This window comes from Neolamprologus brichardi, chromosome 7, assembly GCF_056152115.1.
Source record: "Neolamprologus brichardi isolate AB-2024 chromosome 7, ASM5615211v1, whole genome shotgun sequence".
NCBI lineage: Eukaryota > Metazoa > Chordata > Actinopteri > Cichliformes > Cichlidae > Neolamprologus > Neolamprologus brichardi.
In genome coordinates, this window is record NC_142110.1 from 69,602,796 (window position 1) to 69,621,336 (window position 18,541).

At 39.6% G+C, this 18,541-nt stretch overlaps 1 protein-coding gene and 1 pseudogene across 1 annotated transcript in view; both read right to left on the reverse strand.

Annotated features, from left to right (window-relative positions):
- Nucleotides 1–11,353, reverse strand: part of lamb4 (laminin, beta 4) — a 50,251-nt gene extending 38,898 nt beyond the window's left edge. The window contains exons 1-9 of the mRNA XM_087844586.1: nt 11,272–11,353; nt 9,515–9,592; nt 7,409–7,599; nt 6,555–6,690; nt 6,238–6,311; nt 5,906–6,094; nt 5,621–5,684; nt 4,181–4,395; nt 3,461–3,581 (exon numbers count right to left, since the gene is read on the reverse strand). Coding sequence (XP_087700712.1) covers nt 3,461–3,581; nt 4,181–4,395; nt 5,621–5,684; nt 5,906–6,094; nt 6,238–6,311; nt 6,555–6,690; nt 7,409–7,599; nt 9,515–9,536 — 1,012 coding nt within the window. The 5' untranslated portion in view covers nt 9,537–9,592; nt 11,272–11,353. The remainder of the gene's footprint in view (nt 1–3,460; nt 3,582–4,180; nt 4,396–5,620; nt 5,685–5,905; nt 6,095–6,237; nt 6,312–6,554; nt 6,691–7,408; nt 7,600–9,514; nt 9,593–11,271) is intronic.
- Nucleotides 11,354–16,423: 5,070 nt separating this feature from the next.
- Nucleotides 16,424–17,643, reverse strand: LOC102785340 (uncharacterized; annotated as a pseudogene).
- Between the last annotated feature and the right edge of the window lie 898 nt (nt 17,644–18,541).

Consider the following 18,541-nt stretch of genomic DNA (forward strand, 5'->3'; position numbering starts at 1 on the left):
ACAGCATTTTAAAGTATGGAAAATGAAAAAATTAATCATGTCAACAAACAAGATACAGGGGTGTTTAAGATTATCAAACAAATTTAAGTATTAAACAAAGATAACAAAACTGAACACAAAACGCAGTTTCTAAATGAAGTGGTTTATTATTACGGGGGGGACAGTTCCAAACCTTCATGGCCCTGTGGGATAAAGTGACTAATAACTGGTTGGACCACCCTTAGCAACAACAACTGCAATCAAGCATTTGTATTAACTGGCAATGACACTTTTACAGCCGTGGAGGAACTTTGGCCCACTCATCCTTGCAGAATTGTTGTAATTCAGCCACACTGGAGGTTTTTGGAGCATGAACTGCCTTTTTAAGCTCATGCCACAACATCTCAATTGGATTAAGGTCAAGACTTTAACTAGGCCACTCCAAAGTGGTTTTTTAAGCCATTCAGAGGTGGACTTGCTGCTGGGTTTTGATTATTGTCCTGCTACAGGAACCAAGTGCGCTTCAGCTTGAAGTCATGAACAGATGGCCTGCTATTCTCCTTCAGGATGTCTTGGTAGATGGCAAATTTCATGGTTACACTTACCACAGCAAGTCTTCCAGGTGCTGAGAAGGCAAAACAGCCCCAAACCATCACACTACCACCACCATATTTTATTGAAGCTATAATGTTGCTTTTCTAAAATACTGTTAGTTTTATGCCAGATGTAATGGGGTGCACACCTTTCAAAAAGTTTAACTTTTGTCTTGTCAGTCCCCAGAGTATTTTCCCTAAAATTCTTGGGGATCATCAAGATGTTTTCTGGCCAAACTGATACAATCCTTTATTGTTCCTTTTGCCCAGCCACCTAGTTCTGTTTAACATTCACATTTTAACCTTGTAGACAATAATGGTCATAGGTTTATAATTTTAAACTCCAAAGATTCTGCCAGAAAATGAGATTGGAGTGTAAAATTTTACTGAATTTTATTCCTCCTATTTGTATTAATTTATGTCGATAAATAATGCCAAAGGTCCAGCTGGTTTATTTCTAATGGCAGAGAAAAGGCAGAGAGCTAATTTCACTCAGAGATGGAGACAGATAAAAAAGAAGGAGAGAAAGGAGAGAGGTTAAAGGAAGGATCCTCATTTAAAGCTCACATGGAAGTAGGGCTGCCACGATTAGTCGACTAGTCACGATTACGTCGACTATCAAAATCGTCGACGACTGATTTAATAGTCGAGGTGTCGTTTGAAGCTTTGTAAGATCACAAAAGACGCAGGAATAAGTAGTAGGATTTAAGAGTGTAATAACGGACTGAAACAGAAGATGGCAGCACTGCATGTACAAGGATGCCAGCTGCCGTTAAACCCCGAAGAAGAAGAAGCTGTGTCCCAGAATTCATAGCGCGGCCCAGCTCAGTTTCCAACAATGGCGGCAGCTAGTTAGTTTTAATATTACTCTTATTATTCTTTCTGGGTCACAAAATAAACGTTTAACATATTTTCAGGCGAGAATGTAGCTGTGTAAACCTCAAATATCTGCTCAGTTTATCAAGACACCACATATTTTCAAAAGCGCTCCGACGTTTTCGGAGACGTCTGTTACCCACTAGCTCGATAGCTAGCCGGGGGCTAGGCTAACTAGAGCCATGAGAGCACCGGACTCTGGCAAATCATTTTCAAACCCACCGCTGTCTTTCGCTACTCAGGTTAAACATGATATATAAGTCACTTAGATAACTTAAAAATGTTATTGTTTGGCTTTTTTTTAGTATTTTATTTGTTCCTGAGTAAATCGGTTTGGCTGAGATTAAAGTTATAGTTTTTACACAGCTGAATAAACATCAAGCAGACAGCTGATTATCAGAAGTGTGAGATGCTGGAGAATTTACTCCGGTGTCCTGTTATATTTTAGATAGCAAGGAGTTTATTAAACTTCACCGAAACAATCTGCAAATTTCATTAAAATTGAATAAACTATCATCTTGTCTTTATTTTTAGTTAGCACATACCTTAAACACTTCAAGCTGTAAGCTAATGATAGTTATATAAGAGCAGATGCTGCTGGTGCAATAAGCTGTACGTTTTACGTCCAATGGATGATGATCTGATTAGTCGACTATCAAAATACTCGTTTGTGGCAGCCCTACATGGAAGTCCTCATGTCTCTGAATCTGTACGTGACACATGATGTTTGTTCATAAAGCTGCTGCTAAACAAACTGAGGCAGACTGTGTTATTTAAAGGCTGCAGGTTAGTGCAGGATGAACAGGTGAGTTTGCTGCACTGTGATGGGTTCAACGTAAAGAACAGTGTGACTGATGCACAGTGGCTGTGGGATCATGGTCACAGTTAGCTTCCATCAATTGCAGCAGAGACTCACTGACTGAATTCATATCAACTCTATAGTGTAATATAAATACAGCATAAACAGGGTACTGTCAGGGTAGAGGATGGACTCAGCCAGGACAGCTCAGGAAACATCTGCTCACATCTGGTTGAATTCAGCTGTGTAAGAAAATGGACTGAAGCTCTCAGCAGAAATGGTTGTGATTGTTTTCCCCACACTGAGACGTTACAGCTGATTTTAGGTTCCCCACCTGCTGAATCCGCTCTGACCTCTCCCCTGCTTATTTCCTGTTTAAAGTCCCCCTCTACAATTTCTCTGCTCATGTTCTACTTTTCTGATTCAAGGTGACCACATTTATTAGAATTAAAATGATTTGAATAAAAATTCAGACTGAAATAATGTATTATAATTTACTAATATTATTTTATATAACATTAATAAAAAAAATAGGTGGTAGAAAGTCTAAATCATGCTTAAATTGTGCAAGCTTTTTCTATGACCACACACAGAATTTTTCATTGTTACTGAAAAGTGCTGATATTCAATTTTAAAATGGGACAAAAACCATCAAATGCGTTACCTGAGCTTCTAGTTTTGTGTCTTTCAACTATTTTAATTTAACCTTTGTCTGGATCTAAAATAGATCAGAACAAAATAAATAATTCAGTCATTAAAGTGGACATATACTATTGACTTTTAACCAGACAGCAAAATTTCATTTCACATCAAAGGAATGTGTTTAAGAATGATTGAAAATCCCTAATAATCATTTGCTATCCACAAATGTAAGCAATTCTACTTACTACTTACTCTAGTTGTAATTTGATATCATGTGAGGTAGTCTGATATCTAAAATGAATCCGTAATACAGACGTAGCTTCTACAGAAGGAAGTTGACCTTTTGCTGCCTCAGCAAATGTTCTTTGAAAGGGAAAACTGTTGATTTCTTATTTTTAATACGTTCAGGCTTTGCAAATATGCAAACATTTCCAAACATCAGTTTGACAACTGAATCAAAATGACATTTGTGTATTAGCCAAAAACCTAAAAATATTTTTGACAATGTTTCCAACAATCTTTTTTTAAATAAAACATTAAAAAGTGATCCATTTATGTCAATTTGAGTTACCTCGGCAGATGTCTGCTGCACCCTCTCCTCCAGGCTTCCAGGGGGAGTCGTTGTGAAAATCCTGACATCTCTCGCAGTTTTCTCCAGCTGTATTGTGCTTACAAACACATTGTCTGTGAACCTGAAATCAGAAAATATCTTTACCTGCTGAGCTCAACTGCAGTTTCAGGTGTATACAGTGTGATGTCGAGGGAAAAATGATGCATACACACATTTGATTAAAAATGTGCAGAGGTTATATTAGGACTCCATGTGTCTCCCCCTGCTGGGTTAGGGGTTAGGGTTATCAACTCAATCAAGACCACTGATTTGTGGATAGCAGAAATCCGAGGTCACTCATACAAAATTGCCTGATGACTTTTTCTAATTCCTAAGCCACAGCCGCCCAAATACATATGATCTTTTCTCTCAATTTTTGCCTTCATCTTTAATTTCTTTTTACTGACTTTAAAGTTCTTGATTCACCTTTCAAAGCTGTTTGTTAAAAACAAAAAACCCAGCATGTTAACATTGATTAAATCACAATACAATACAAATTTATTTATATAGCACATTTAAAACCAAAGTGCTTCACAATAATGCAATACGTCATTGTTATAAAACATTAAGTACAAAAACAAGTACTAGTACTAATCCTAACAGATGGGAAGCACTAATCACTTTAAATAATCAAGTTAATCACTGAAGGACGAATAATTTCAGACCGGCTCTACTCCATACCATGCCAGGCTGGGTGAAAACGTCCCCGTGGACTCCAGCCATGGGCACACACTGGCTGGCGTGTCCGTTACAGAAACAGCTTCCTTGAACCACCATGTTGTAAACAGAATAGTAATATTTGTCCTGAGGGTTCCTGCGTTTTCGACTCAGCAGTGTGTCACCAAGTGTGAAAAGACGTGTGAAGTTCACCCGAATGTTTGTCACGGTGGTCAGATCTGAGGATGATGATCAGAACAATATTCAGTTTTACACGTTTCCCTTATTTCCATTAAAATGTTCCATTTGACAGACACATTGTGTACACATTGTTAGGGTCTATCTTCAGTCTGTTGCCGGGAAGTTTTTCCCAATGATGAATATGCAGAGAACATAATTGGAGATACATTTCCTGAATTTCAGGAGGGGGACTACGCCTCTAAACACGCCCCTTCCTCTTATCTATATACCCCCCCCCCCCCCCCCCCCCACACACACACACACACACACACATTTCTACTAGCTCTTTTGTCTCGTTTTCGTGCACCACTCTCCCTCTCCTTTTTCAAGTCTTTCACTTCTTCACTTCACATTAGTACATGAGGGATCTGCCAGGCTAGGAGCCGCCTCCAGTTCAACTCCAAACTGCAGTTCAATTCATGTTTAAGCCATTCACTATTATCTATTTAAAAAAAGCTGTTAGACCTCAAATAACGACGTGGGCCCAGCTAGTGAATGATACATTTATTGGAGGCTCATTAGACATCAACCTCTTGTTAAAGAGCGTAAACCCCTGAGGCAAAAAAATGTGTGAAAGACTACAACCTGCAGTTCCTCTAATGTTCGCAGCGCATTGGTCCCCTTAAGCTGCGTTCACTCTGCAGGTCTTAAAGCTCAATTCAGATTTTTTGATCAAATCCGATTTTTTTGTCTGCTCGTTCACACGACAAATAAAATGTGACAGCAAACACGCTCTAGTGTGAACGCTCAAAGCGGCCGCATGCAGAAAAGAAGACGTCACACACAACGCGCTCTGTTTAGACCCAGAGCAACAGTATTGTTTGACTGATGGCCTTAATATAAAGACTTGTTTCAGACCTTACGTTTCCCAATTTTGCTTTAAGTTATAAAGTTATTTTGTTATTTACATATGACCTAGTAATGATCCTTATTGCTGTTTAGAGGAGCGGTGCTTCAAAGGATAGTTGCAGATTTCTGTCAGAATCTGCAGATTATACAGTACAAATAAAATGTTCACGTTTCTCCAACATTGTCTTCCTAACAGTTTCACTAACATCTACACTTGCTGGCCAGGAAGCGTTCACGATGTTGCCCCAGAGCAACTGTGGTTTGCCTCCACCAGTGTGTGAATGTGAGAGTGAATGAATAGTGGAATTGTAAAGCGCTTTGAGTGTCTATATTATTACATATAAACACAGTGACAGCTATTTAGGAAAACCTCACCGTGGATGTTCGGTGCATGAGGGTTTTCTGTTTTAAAGACAGGATCAAGAGCTTTCAGCACCACCTAGAGGACAAATATAAGAAATACAAACATATTTACTTACACAGAACCAGTATAAAAAACCATAATTAATGCTTTGCTGTTATATTACTTCATCATTTTATCATTCCTGTGAATTAGTTTCAGTTTTGTCTCAATGAATTCTTATGACAAAGTCCAGAATGACTGAAGCCCAGGGGAGAAAAAAAGCTCATGTTCACACTGGCTGTAGTTAAAATTGTTACCTCTCCACCTGAGGATGGTTCTGGTCCAGAGTATCTGCTGTCACAGACAACGTCATCGATGCTCCTGGCGGGCGCAGCCGACACTGAAGGGAAATGAAGAGAACAGTCTTCTGCAAAGTAACGGACAACTGTCCAACTTCGCCCAAAATCCCTTGATCGTTCCACCAACATGGCTGCTGGCCGAAAACTCTGCACAGAGCAGATTAGCATTATCTTAATGTTTGATTAGGCAAATGTTAAAGGTGTAGGCTCTTTTCTGTTTATACGACTTTTTGACTAGCATTTAGTTAATTCCCTAAAAACATTAAATTCAGTACGCTTTAGAGGTATACCTTGAACCTGAGGACCAGGTGACTGAACTGGAACATAGTCTCCAGATTTAACTGGATGCTGACATTATGAACTCCTGCACAGAAGGCAAACACAGAGCAGACTTACAGTGTTAGATTGTTTGTGATAGCATATTTTAACTGTAACGTTCCACAAACAGTAAGTCGTGTTTCTTTGTCACACACAGAGCAGAAGGGGTAGAGTTGCAAAGCTAAGTGCTTTCTCTTAAATGTTTTTTGTAACTAATATATTGATTTCACATAGTTTTCCTTCTCCCTCTGATTGGACAGTTTGTTGTTGCAGAAATACTCAAACTTACCAGTCTCCGACTGCCACCACTTCAGCTTTCTCTCGAGGTCAAAATTTGTGATGACATTCTCAATACGGTGGCTGTTTGGGCTGTTGTAGCGATGATATGGTAGCTGAGAGTCACATATGAAACATTTCTGCCTCTCCTATGAATAAGCATAAACCAGCCTGATCAATGATTACCTCTGGGTTTATAATACTACAAGTAAACTACATGAAATATCATTACTTTAGTAGTAATGATATTTAATGTAGTTAATTTAATTTATTAAGTATTTCAATCACCATAAAGGAGGTAATGCTTATTTCTTCATTATACCAATGCCTACAAATCATGGAACAGGCCATTAGCCCAGGCAAAAATAGCATCTTCTATGATATAACAAATTAATTTTGTTATTGATCAATGCAGAAGACAGAGTCATGCTTTAAACTGTGCTTGAAGAGCCTGAACATACAATTTAAAACTGGATCATTGCCAAGTTGTCTGTTATTTTTACTCGTTCATCCTTTGAGCCTTTTCATGCTCGGGTGATTCACCAGTCAGAAGAACTTTGAATGCTGGAGAAATAATGCAAAGATTGACGATACATCAGAAGGAAAAGAAAATAAAGAGAAAAGCATATACGACGGGGAGAGGTGGAAATGATCCTCAGGGTGAAGAGAACAGCGTCAGATAATAAAGACACAGATCTGAACATGCTGCAGTATGAAGACGAGCCAGAAACATCAATCAAGAGAAAATGAGTTCAGCTGTAGTTTATTCACACACAGGCTGACATATCTTGCTTCACTTAACACACACACACACACACACACACACACACACACACACACTTTGTGTGTATGAATTTTCTATTTGACCTCCAGATATCCGATGATGCAGTAATTTTGTGGTCCATCCAGACCACAAGTGGATGACGCTGAGAGCTGAGCAGCACGACCCACCAACAGGTCACCCAGCTGGGGGTTACAGGAGCTGATGGGGCATGGGTCCTGGAAGTCCTTGTAGTCCTGAAGGTGAACTGCTGGAAGGAAAGCTGCAGAGAGACAAACTGACCAAAGACATTTGAGGTATTGGACATTTCTTCCAGACTCGGGAAAGTAGGTCTTTTAACAGACATAAAAATAAAATAGTTGTCTGCAGTTTAAATATTTCAGCACATCGTTAAATCAATCCTTTTTTCCAAAGCATCACAGTGAAGTGGTTTTTCTAAATTATAGATTTCTAGAAGGAGAAAGGTGTTCACATTTTTGTTTTTACAAGAGTTATGATGAGAACTAAAAAAGACGTTTAAATTTAATAGATTGGGAAGAAAAACAAGTGACAACAAGAGGAAAACCTTCAACAAGTGATTGCATGTCTGCAAATCTTCAGCTAAAATACCTTGAACAGCACACCTGATCAACCTGACAACTGCTCCCGGCCCAAGTAACAACTTGGACTTTTCCTCAGAGAGGAGGTGCACCTGCAGGTGTTGGACATCACATCTCACAACATGAGAACTGCAATGTCACTTTCTTTACAGGAAGTTTTATTCATTGTTAGATTAAACATTGAATTCTAATGTTTTGTTATCCAGGTCATGGTAGTCTAAAGAGTTTGAAAAGAAGGTGATTGGAATTGTCATGTTTGCGTGAGTGCTGTTTTTTTTCACAATCCTGGCATTTCCACCTCTGGGCAGAGCTGCCACATCACTGCTGAAAGGCTGCACCTAAGCCGGCAGCCCAGATTGTCTGCTAGCCCTCATTAGTCGCGGCTATAGTTATTCCTAAATTTGACTTTCTGCTCACAGAAAATCTCCAGATGTTGCTGAGACTCACTGCCATAGCCTGCCTTGGTTCAATCGCTTCAACTAGCAGTTTCTCCAACTATGCTCACCTGCCTTGCTCCCCACCCAGCACTCTGACTTTAACAGATCACTCATTGGATTACCTTTGCACCTCACCCTGACCACCTACCCCTCTATGCTTCACCTGCGCCTGTGAAAAGACTTTGCAATTCGCAACTTACACCTTGGGTCGGCATCTGAAACCCATTCTAACACCTGTTTCCCTCATTTCAGTGAGTGAGAATACCACCACACCCTTTCCCTCTGTCCCACACCCCAGGGGTCCTGAACTGGAAGTGTCGGGTCCCCAGCCCTCGTCCATGACAGCCCCAAGGCTCCCTCATGGACCCCCTCACAGGTCATGTAGTGATTTTCTAGCCTCTCGTTTCTCAGTTAGTGTTTTTGTAAACATGTGACTCTCATAGTGTTGTTCTAGTACATCCATAGGAGTATTTGAGTTGTGCTTATGGTACTGTTCAAGGAACTAGTGGATAATAGCATTACTCTCATTCAAAGCGTGTCATAGAATTATTTGAGTAGTCGATTCATTGCTTACTTTGTCACTCTACCTAAATCCCTGTGTCTCTGAGTGCTGTCTGCATTAGAGTCTATTCGCTCGAGTTGGCCCACCGGCCATGACAGGAATGCTCAGAAACCAAACAGCCACTGCATAAACACATGGCACAACATAGAAGAGCCACCTTGATGGGACAAGACTCGGCTGTCCATCTGCATCTAAAGCACAAAGGTCACTCTTTCGAGGACACCAATGTTCACATTTTGGACAGAAAATACAGATGGTTTGAAAGAGGAGTGCAAGAAGCCATCTATGCCCACTGTGAATGACCATCTTTGAACAGCGGGCTTATGACACCAACTGTTTGCCATCTATAATCCAGTTTTGAGATCCTTCCCAGGCCCTCTTTTGGGATCACTCCTACTAGGGTTTAAATACCTAGGGCTCTCCACCATTTCATTTTATAACTGGAGACGCTTCTTGGATGCGAGGTGAACTGTCTTCAGGAAACTTAAAGAAGTCCAGGTACTTTGTTTCCATGCTCTACTGACTTTTAATGTTTCTTCCTTCACTGAGTGAAAGTTCAGAAAACATATGGCAGTGATAAGAAACTGAACTCACCGATGAAAAAGTGAAAGATCATGTTGTGCTGAGGCTGGTCAGGTAGATTCCACAGATCTCTAGCAAATTCTTCTTACGCTGAGCACAAAAACATGTAAACATCTTCATCACATTTATTGCTAAATTACTCGTTTTGTGATTGCTAATCTAAGGTCAGTTTTATCTGCATAAATAATAAAATGTATATTTAACAAAACCAAACACATTTAAGGGAAACAAACAAAAATCACACCGATAATTTTTCATGTTCTTATCAGTAAACAGTTCAATTCTGTTTTATTGATAGAGCAGTTCACAACAATGATCACTTCTGAATTGAATCTTATCCAGCCTCTTAACATTTCATTTGCTGTTGGCTGCTCTGCTAACTGAGTCCATCTTTACACCGTGGAGGCCCCTGGCAAAGTTGAAACAGATATTGTATTTTAATTGTGTTATGAGACAAACAATTCTAGTAAGCACATGACAAATATGTCATCATTAATGTCACTATATATGACGAAATAAAGATAAAGAAAAAGTGATTTGTAAATAAGATAGTAATCTCATGTACTATAACTAGAAAATGGTTATGAAATATCTGCTAACCTTCGATTAAATGCTAGTTCTTTTTTTTTTCAAACTGAATAAAAGAAAGTGGGGTATTGGTTGAATATGTGCATGCTGCCTCCTCCCATTTAAATAAAAGAGCCTGACAGAGCAGTATGTTTTCACAGAGCAATCAAATGCAACCCCCTGAGGGGACTGATGAACCTTCACAGGAATGAAAGGAAAATGAAGTTTTGCTGAACATTTCAACACCTTCCATGTGTTTAAGCTAGTTTTATTGCACAAGTTCTTTATGGAGAGACAAATTATCATTTTGTGTTGTTTCTAAGTTAGCTTTATTGACCCCTGCAGGGAAAGTGCTATGGAAAACAGAAGTGGATAGGTATGTTGGATCAGTATGATCACAAACATAGTAAATATAAACAGATTTCCAACTTGCCTTTCGAAACAGTTGGAGCACTGTAAAGGTTAAAAAGGTAGGTAAAAAATAAATAACAAAAACAATTTTCCCAGAAAAAGGCATAATCCAGATGGGAGCTACTGTTTCTCATCATTCAAACTTCTCCATGATTTACATGTAAAACACTGACTTAATCGTGTTAGTGATGTGCAAAAACAAAGCTTTCTCTGGACTCCTTAGAATGCCTAACATTCCTGTGTGTGTAATGGAATGAAGTACTGAATATTTATCATGCTCCTGGGAATATTGTTACATTTATAGGTATGAACGTAAAGTGATAAATATCTTGATGTGATCTGTCACACATCCTTATAGCCACAAAAGATTATAATGGTCTGACAGGACCTTGAATTTTCTCTTGAACATATTTAAAAAGTACAATTGTCGAATGACAAAAACGGTCAAAAACTTGGTGGTAACATTTATATGTACACTGAAAATACCCACCAACCTTTAATTTCTACTTTAGAAAAGTGAAACGATAAAACAAATTCATAGGTTCACAATTTAACACACCAACTATTAATTACCAATTATATCTACAACCCCAAATACATTTCAGTGCAGAGCAATTAGCGCTTCACAAAATACTGTTTGCAGGCTTACAGTACTAGGAAATTATTCCAGTTAAATTGAACAAACCAGCTGATCATATGAGGTACAAAGCTGCCTGACGTTTCTAACAGCAGGTCCAATTTTGACTTAAAAGATAGTTGATAGACTTAATGAGAGTAAATATGGGACATACCTACTTCTGCCTCCATCGCAAAAGAAAGAACACATCTGGGCAGGTAACAGCACACCTGAGACATATGCTGCCTCAGGCTGTACTTATCAGTGTGAGAGATACAAAAAAAAAAGGCAAAGAGAGAAAGTGAGAAAGTGGGTGTGTGTAAGAGAGAACATTGCACAGACATAACTCCCATAGGAGAGGGATTGGGAGGATTTTTTATCTTCACGTTTGCCACGTTGTACCAGAGCAAAGAGAGCAGGTAAAATAAAATCAAATTCAAATTTTATTTGTCACTTACACAATCATACACAGCAAGACATGCAGTGAAATGCTTATTACCATGCAATTCCAGACCAGTATAAATACAACTAGAGAGGGAAAATTTCAGAAGAAGTTTTAAGTGTGCCTATGCTGCTGCCAATGAGTGTAGTTTGCCATTCATACGACTACAGGAAGCAAAATCCACTAGAGCAGCTATTTTCCACCATGAACTATGGTAAAAACAAACACTGCTTGCGCCTCACAGACGACAGCTTACAGTCTTGTGTAAGGATGAAGTGACTTCGTACAGCCCCGATCTGCAGACGCTGTGGGCAGAGGTTCAGGAGCAGAAGTCCCATTGTACCACGGCAGACCCGACGATTTTTACATGAACACGATTTTTAGCATTTCTTTAATGACCACTTTTCACACACGGTTGCTGTACCCACACAGCCAGCTGTAGCTTTTCAAGTCACATCCCGGCACAACCAACACAACAGCCGAGAGATCACAGACTTTAAGCTGGCGAGGCGTGATTGCAGATGTCGCTCAGGTGTGTCTGCCTTCCCTGCAGTGGCACTGCAGATCACGCTCTGCCACACACATCAAGCGTGTAAAATAAATATTTATCCTGATATTTTGTAAATATTTATTTTTCATTTTTTTAGCAGCACAGTGCTTTTTCCAAACATTTTTAAAATTCAGGTCAAGGCTGTGTAACTTCACAGATTTCAACTATCGCAGGGAAAATTTGGATTGTAACTCCTGCAATAAACAAAGGACCACTGTAAATAAAAACGTAAACGCTTATCTTGGCTGAAATACAGGGATCAATGGCTGGTGTCTACATATGTGGACATCACATTTTGGGTTAATTAAAAATGCATGCCTCGAGTCTTAGGAGGTTCAGTCAGCTGTTTATAACCCAGAGACTCATCCTCCCCTCCGCCTCAAACAGATGGATAGACAGAGGGGAGAGAAGAGTGATGAAATAGAATAAATCTATTGAAATAAGGCAATCCTACGGTTAGGTTTAGGATTGGATAGGGTTAGGGGTTAGGCGGTAGGGTTAGGGAGAGCTCAAGTTGGGAGGTTGGTCACCGAGGGTTAGGGTTAGTGATGGGTCGGTCGCAAACGAAATGGCTCTTAGAGCTGGATCTTTGAAGTGAACGATGCGAGCCGGCTCCTTATTGGGAGCCGTGGGTTTTTTTTCTTTCTCCTGCCCTCTCTTTCACTTTTTTTCGCTTCACGCTGCAAGTCCCTTGTGTTTGCGCTGAGCACAGACGGCAAACAGAGCCTTGCGTTTGTGCCTCGCCCCCTCTGTTCAGCGCTGAACTGAGGGGCGGGGCGGTAGTTACACTCGCAACAGCAGTAGTACACAACAAGAGCAGGAGGGAGAGGGAAAGAAAGAGAGCCGGGAGCAACAAAAGACAACACAGTCACATTGGAAAGGTACAGTAAAGAAAATGAGTGACACCAAGAAAAGAAGCAAAGTCTGGAACCATTTCAATCTTATTGACAAAACAAAGGCAGAGTGTAGAGTCTGCAAGAAAAGGATATAGAGCCGGCTCCACAAACAGCATGCACAGGCACCTAACAACTGTCCACCCATCAGTGCAATGGGAAGATAAAACGCAGTCAGTTGAGTGTGATATTAATATTTCTAAATGCCAACCTTTCCCTTAATTAAAGATCTGGGTGTTCTTTTCCCCCCCTTTTTTTCCATATTTTAATTTATATTTTATTGTGTTGTGGTTTGCAGTGTTTTGTGTTGTTTCACTTTAAATTTGTTTAAAAGGAAAAAGCTGAAAATTTAAGTAGTTAAAAGTTGAAATGTATGAAATGTAAATAGTTGGTTTCTGTATTTTATAATTTATTTATTGCATTTTATGTGAAGTGAATAAATAAAAGTATATTTACAGTGACCCCTAGAGACAAAGCACGTACACCCTCCAGAGCACGTACAAACTCTAAAACACAACAGAAGTGCTCCAGGATGCTAGGAGCCGTGTTGAGCTTTTGTTACCTAGTGGCTACACAAGCCAGCAAGTACCAACAAATTTTTTTAAATTATTTGAATATATATATATATATATATATATATATGAGTGTTTGTGTATTAATACAAAAGCAATAAACATATGAATTCGATTGTGTAATTTAAGTGATCTAGGTAGCTCTGTTTTGGAGGTTCAGTTAGAAATGTGTTTTGGAGTTTGTACGTGTTTCATCTCTAGGGGTCCCCATAAATATTTATATATAAACATACATAAAGAAAACCACGTTTGTTTACATTACTAATTCCTTTTGGGCATAATTTTATATTGTTTTTGATAATTAATTAATTAAAGCAAAAAAACAACCTGAAGAGCCGGTTGGGAGCCGAAAGAGCCGGAAATTCCATCACTAGTTAGGGTGAGGAAAAAGAACCTGTCCCTCCCGAAGGAGGAACAGAGCATGCACGGGCCATCAACCCCGATGGCTCCAAGTCCCACATCCCTCTACCTCAACTTTTGGTTTGTTTTTAAATTGTCCAGGTAAGTATTTTCTTTTACAAGTTGTGCGTTTTTGTGTCCGTTATTTCAGGTAAGTATTCATTGTAGTTTTTTATGTCGAAAGGTAACTATTTCTTTTTCAGGTTGCTATTTTCGTGTCCGTGACTTTGACTTGTTTCCAATAAACATTTTGAATTTCAATTTGCTCTCTGTGTGTTCTCTTTTCAAATTTAGTTTGAATTTATCTCTGATTTGAGTTCTTAAGGAAAATCAATAAAATATGAATTAACAAATGAAATAAAATCCCCCAAAATAACAAACTAAAATAACAAACTAACAGAAAGTAGAAAAAATTAAATAAGTATGCCCTTGTCGCGACGTTTCGAAGGTGTTGCTTCTTCCTCAGGCGAGGGCATACTGAAGAGCTCTGTGTTTGAGCCTCCTATTTATACTCTCCCCTCTGATCCCGCCTCCTTGGCTTTCTTTTGATATCTTTTTCAGCTTTTTGCTTTTTTCCAATTCTGCCAGACTTTTTGGCTCTAATCTTTCCCTTCTTTTTTCTTTCTTCTTTTCCAGTCTTCTCCTCTTTCCCCTTTGTCTTTTCCCTTTTCATCATCCTTTTCTTCCCTTCTCTTGACCTCTGCCCTTTACCCTTCCTTTTGGCCTACATCTGTCCTCCTTCTCTTCCAATTTTAGGTTATTATTAATGCCGACTTGGCTTTTTATACATTGAGCTTCAGCGACCCATAACTGAGCTCTCAACACTCTTGACCCTGCTTGGGGAGGACTCAACCCGACTTGGGGAGTAAATTTAGAAAGGAGACGTGACTTTGGGTTAGGCTTTAGGTTTCAGCTGGGATTAGGATTACTTGGGCTTCAGATCCAGTACTGGGCTGAGGTTTAAGATTTAATTTCCAAAAATGAAGTAGAAATGGGATTTTCAAAATTGTGAAATTTTAGGGCCAGATTAGATCAGGGGGTAGATATACAGTGGGGCAAAAAAGTATTTAGTCAGCCACCGATTGTGCAAGTTCCCCCACTTAAAATGATGACAGAGGTCAGTAATTTGCACCAGACGTACACTTCAACTGTGAGAGACAGAATGTGAAAAAAAAATTCATGAATTCACATGAATTGAATGAAAACACGGACTTTCAACTCCCGCCACAGATTTTCTATGGGGTTGAGGTCTGGAGACTGGCTAGGCCACTCCAGGACTTTCAAATGCTTCTTACGGAGCCACTCCTTTGTTGCCCGGGCGGTGTGTTTTGGATCATTGTCATGTTGGAAGACCCAGCCTCGTTTCATCTTCAAAGTTCTCACTGATGGAAGGAGGTTTTGGCTCAAAATCTCACGATACTTGGCCCCATTCATTCTGTCCTTAACACGGATCAGTCGTCCTGTCCCCTTGGCAGAAAAACAGCCCCATAGCATGATGTTTCCACCCCCATGCTTCACAGTAGGTATGGTGTTCTTGGGATGCAACTCAGTATTCTTCTTCCTCCAAACACGACGAGTTGAGTTTATACCAAAAAGTTCTACTTTGGTTTCATCTGACCACATGACATTCTCCCAATCCTCTGCTGTATCATCCATGTGCTCTCTGGCAAACTTCAGACGGGCCTGGACATGCACTGGCTTCAGCAGCGGAACACGTCTGGCACTGCGGGATTTGATTCCCTGCCGTTGTAGTGTGTTACTGATGGTGACCTTTGTTACTTTGGTCCCAGCTCTCTGCAGGTCATTCACCAGGTCCTCCCGTGTGGTTCTGGGATCTTTGCTCACCGTTCTCATGATCATTTTGACCCCACGGGATGAGATCTTGCGTGGAGCCCCAGATCGAGGGAGATTATCAGTGGTCTTGTATGTCTTCCATTTTCTGATGATTGCTCCCACAGTTGATTTTTTCACACCAAGCTGCTTGCCTATTGTAGATTCACTCTTCCCAGTCTGGTGCAGGTCTACAATTCTTTTCCTGGTGTCCTTCGAAAGCTCTTTGGTCTTGGCCATGGCGGAGTTTGGAGTCTGACTGGTTGAGGCTGTGGACAGGTGTCTTTTATACAGATGATGAGGTCAAACAGGTGCCATTCATACAGGTAACGAGTGGGGGACAGAAAAGCTTCTTACAGAAGACGTTACAGGTCTGTGAGAGCCAGGGATTTTCCTTGTTTGAGGTGACCAAATACTTATTTTCCACCCTGATTTACGAATAAATTCTTTACAAATCCTACCATGTGAATTCATGGATTTTTTTTTCACATTCTGTCTCTCACAGTTGAAGTGTACCTCTGGTGCAAATTACTGACCTCTGTCATCATTTTAAGTGGGGGAACTTGCACAATCGGTGGCTGACTAAATACTTTTTTGCCCCACTGTAAATAACATAGCACTTTACCTGCTGATGTGTTATGTTATTTACATGCTAGATGATGCTGTCCCCATCTGTTGGAGCTCCCCTCACTGATCCATTTGATCTGCTGGTTGGTTGCTTCTGGTTTTTGATGTTTTGCTTTATTGATTATTTGTTGAGCAACATTAAAACAGCCATCCCAGTCTTTCCTTTATATGTTGCTCATAATTTCTTTAGTCAAAGTCTCATTTGCTTCTTTCCTCAAAAGCTCCTTCTGAACTTTTTTCTCTTCTTCCAAAATCAGTTTGTAGTAAAAAGTTTTCTTGTTGCACCAACTGTATTTTTCTTCACTATTTTCTCCACCTACTCCAAGTCATGAAGAAAGCGACAACAGTCATGCCCAGGAGCAGAGAGTAACCAGTAAGCTGAAAAAGAAGCAACAAACATACAAAACATATAACAGCATTAATGTGTGTTTGCTGAAAATTTGTGAAATAAAAGTAGAATAAGAGCACATATATACAACAAGAAATCTTCACCTTTGACTTGATTTGCACTTCAGTTATTTGAGCTGCTTCTTCAGTTGTGGGGCTCATAAGTTCACAGAACAGCTTACTCGTATTTTCATCAGTGTTACAGCAACCATACCAGTCTGTGAAAATCAACAATGCTACAATCCACAGCAGACTGATTAGAAATGCTCTGTTAACGCGCTTGACTACAAGGCATAAAAACGTGGATGCATGTTTCGCGGTGCTCCGAAATGTCTGATCTATCAGGAGCATCAGGAAAAATATTTTTAAAAAACAGGCACGACGATGACTTCATTACATTCAAAAGTGCAGCAAGTGCACATCATACTCTGCAGAAAGAAAGCCATGCCGACCATCCCGATGACTGTCACGGGGGTACCAATTTTTTCAGTACGAACACATTGCAGGACTTAAACATCTTGAGCAGTTAGGAGCCTGCTGAGGCTGCAGCTTCTGTCCTGTAAAATTACAGCCACGGAAATATTTCCTGTTTTTCACACCAAGTATCACAGACTCTTTGAAATTCAGCTTAATATCTCAGTCCTATAGGAGCTGTGAAATGTGATGTGAGAATGTCTTTCAGTCCAACTGACGATAAGAGCCCTCTTCTCCCACCCTCACATGAATGGTGCTCCCACTGGCAGCAGGACGCTAAGGCAACATGACGTCATGAGAAGGCGTTTAAACAGCATTCAGTTCAAAACCATTTAAAGTGTCGTTCAACGAATTTCATGCTTTTTTTTAGCATCTAAAGTGATTTAATCCACATAAATTTTATACTGTGAAGAATTCACATGTCATAACTTTTTATTAATAACGAAAAATCCCAGAAGACAGAAGTGTGACAGAGTTAATAGGTGGCAGAGAGACATATTATGATGCATGGTTTAGGGCAGGAGGCAGAGCTGGTGTTGACAGATATATTTTAACTTAGTGCAAACATTAACTTTATATACATATGCTAGAAAAACTTAATTCATTTGAAATGCTTGGATATTTGGCTAAGAACAGCAGCAAGTCAATCTATAAGTGCTGTGTGGTTTGTCAGCATTTTACACGGGATGTAACCCCAACACCACATGAAGACAAATGTTTCCTGTCTTTCATACAAACTATCACCGGATGATCTCTAATTTCTTGCATCTAATTAGGAAAAACTGAGATTATTGTCAAAAGATTGTAAAAATCTTCCAAGTCAACAGTTGCCTTCAGGCGCTTTTTATTAAAAGATAAAGACCCTCAAATAATGGTGTAGGACAGACTAGATTCTTACTTTGGCCTCCAGTAACACTATGATGATCCTCGGAATAACTTATGACCAGGATGTGTTCTTCAGTGTGCTTATTACACAATTATATAGAAGAGCTTTCTTGCATTTATGGAAAAACTCTTTTTTTAACAAGATTAAAAAACATTTAATCTGTACAATAACGCTAAAATAAGACAGAATGAAAAAGAATTTCAAGGGAGAATTGGAGAGAGAGCTTTCATTTTTAAGGTCTGTATTTTAACACTTCTTTTTATAAGATTAGTTTTAAAATTTTACCTTTTGATAAAGCTTATAGTTAGACCTGGATCAGGTAACCCTGAACCTTAGATATGCTGCCATAGGCCTAGGCTGGGGGACCTATCCATGGTGCACTGAC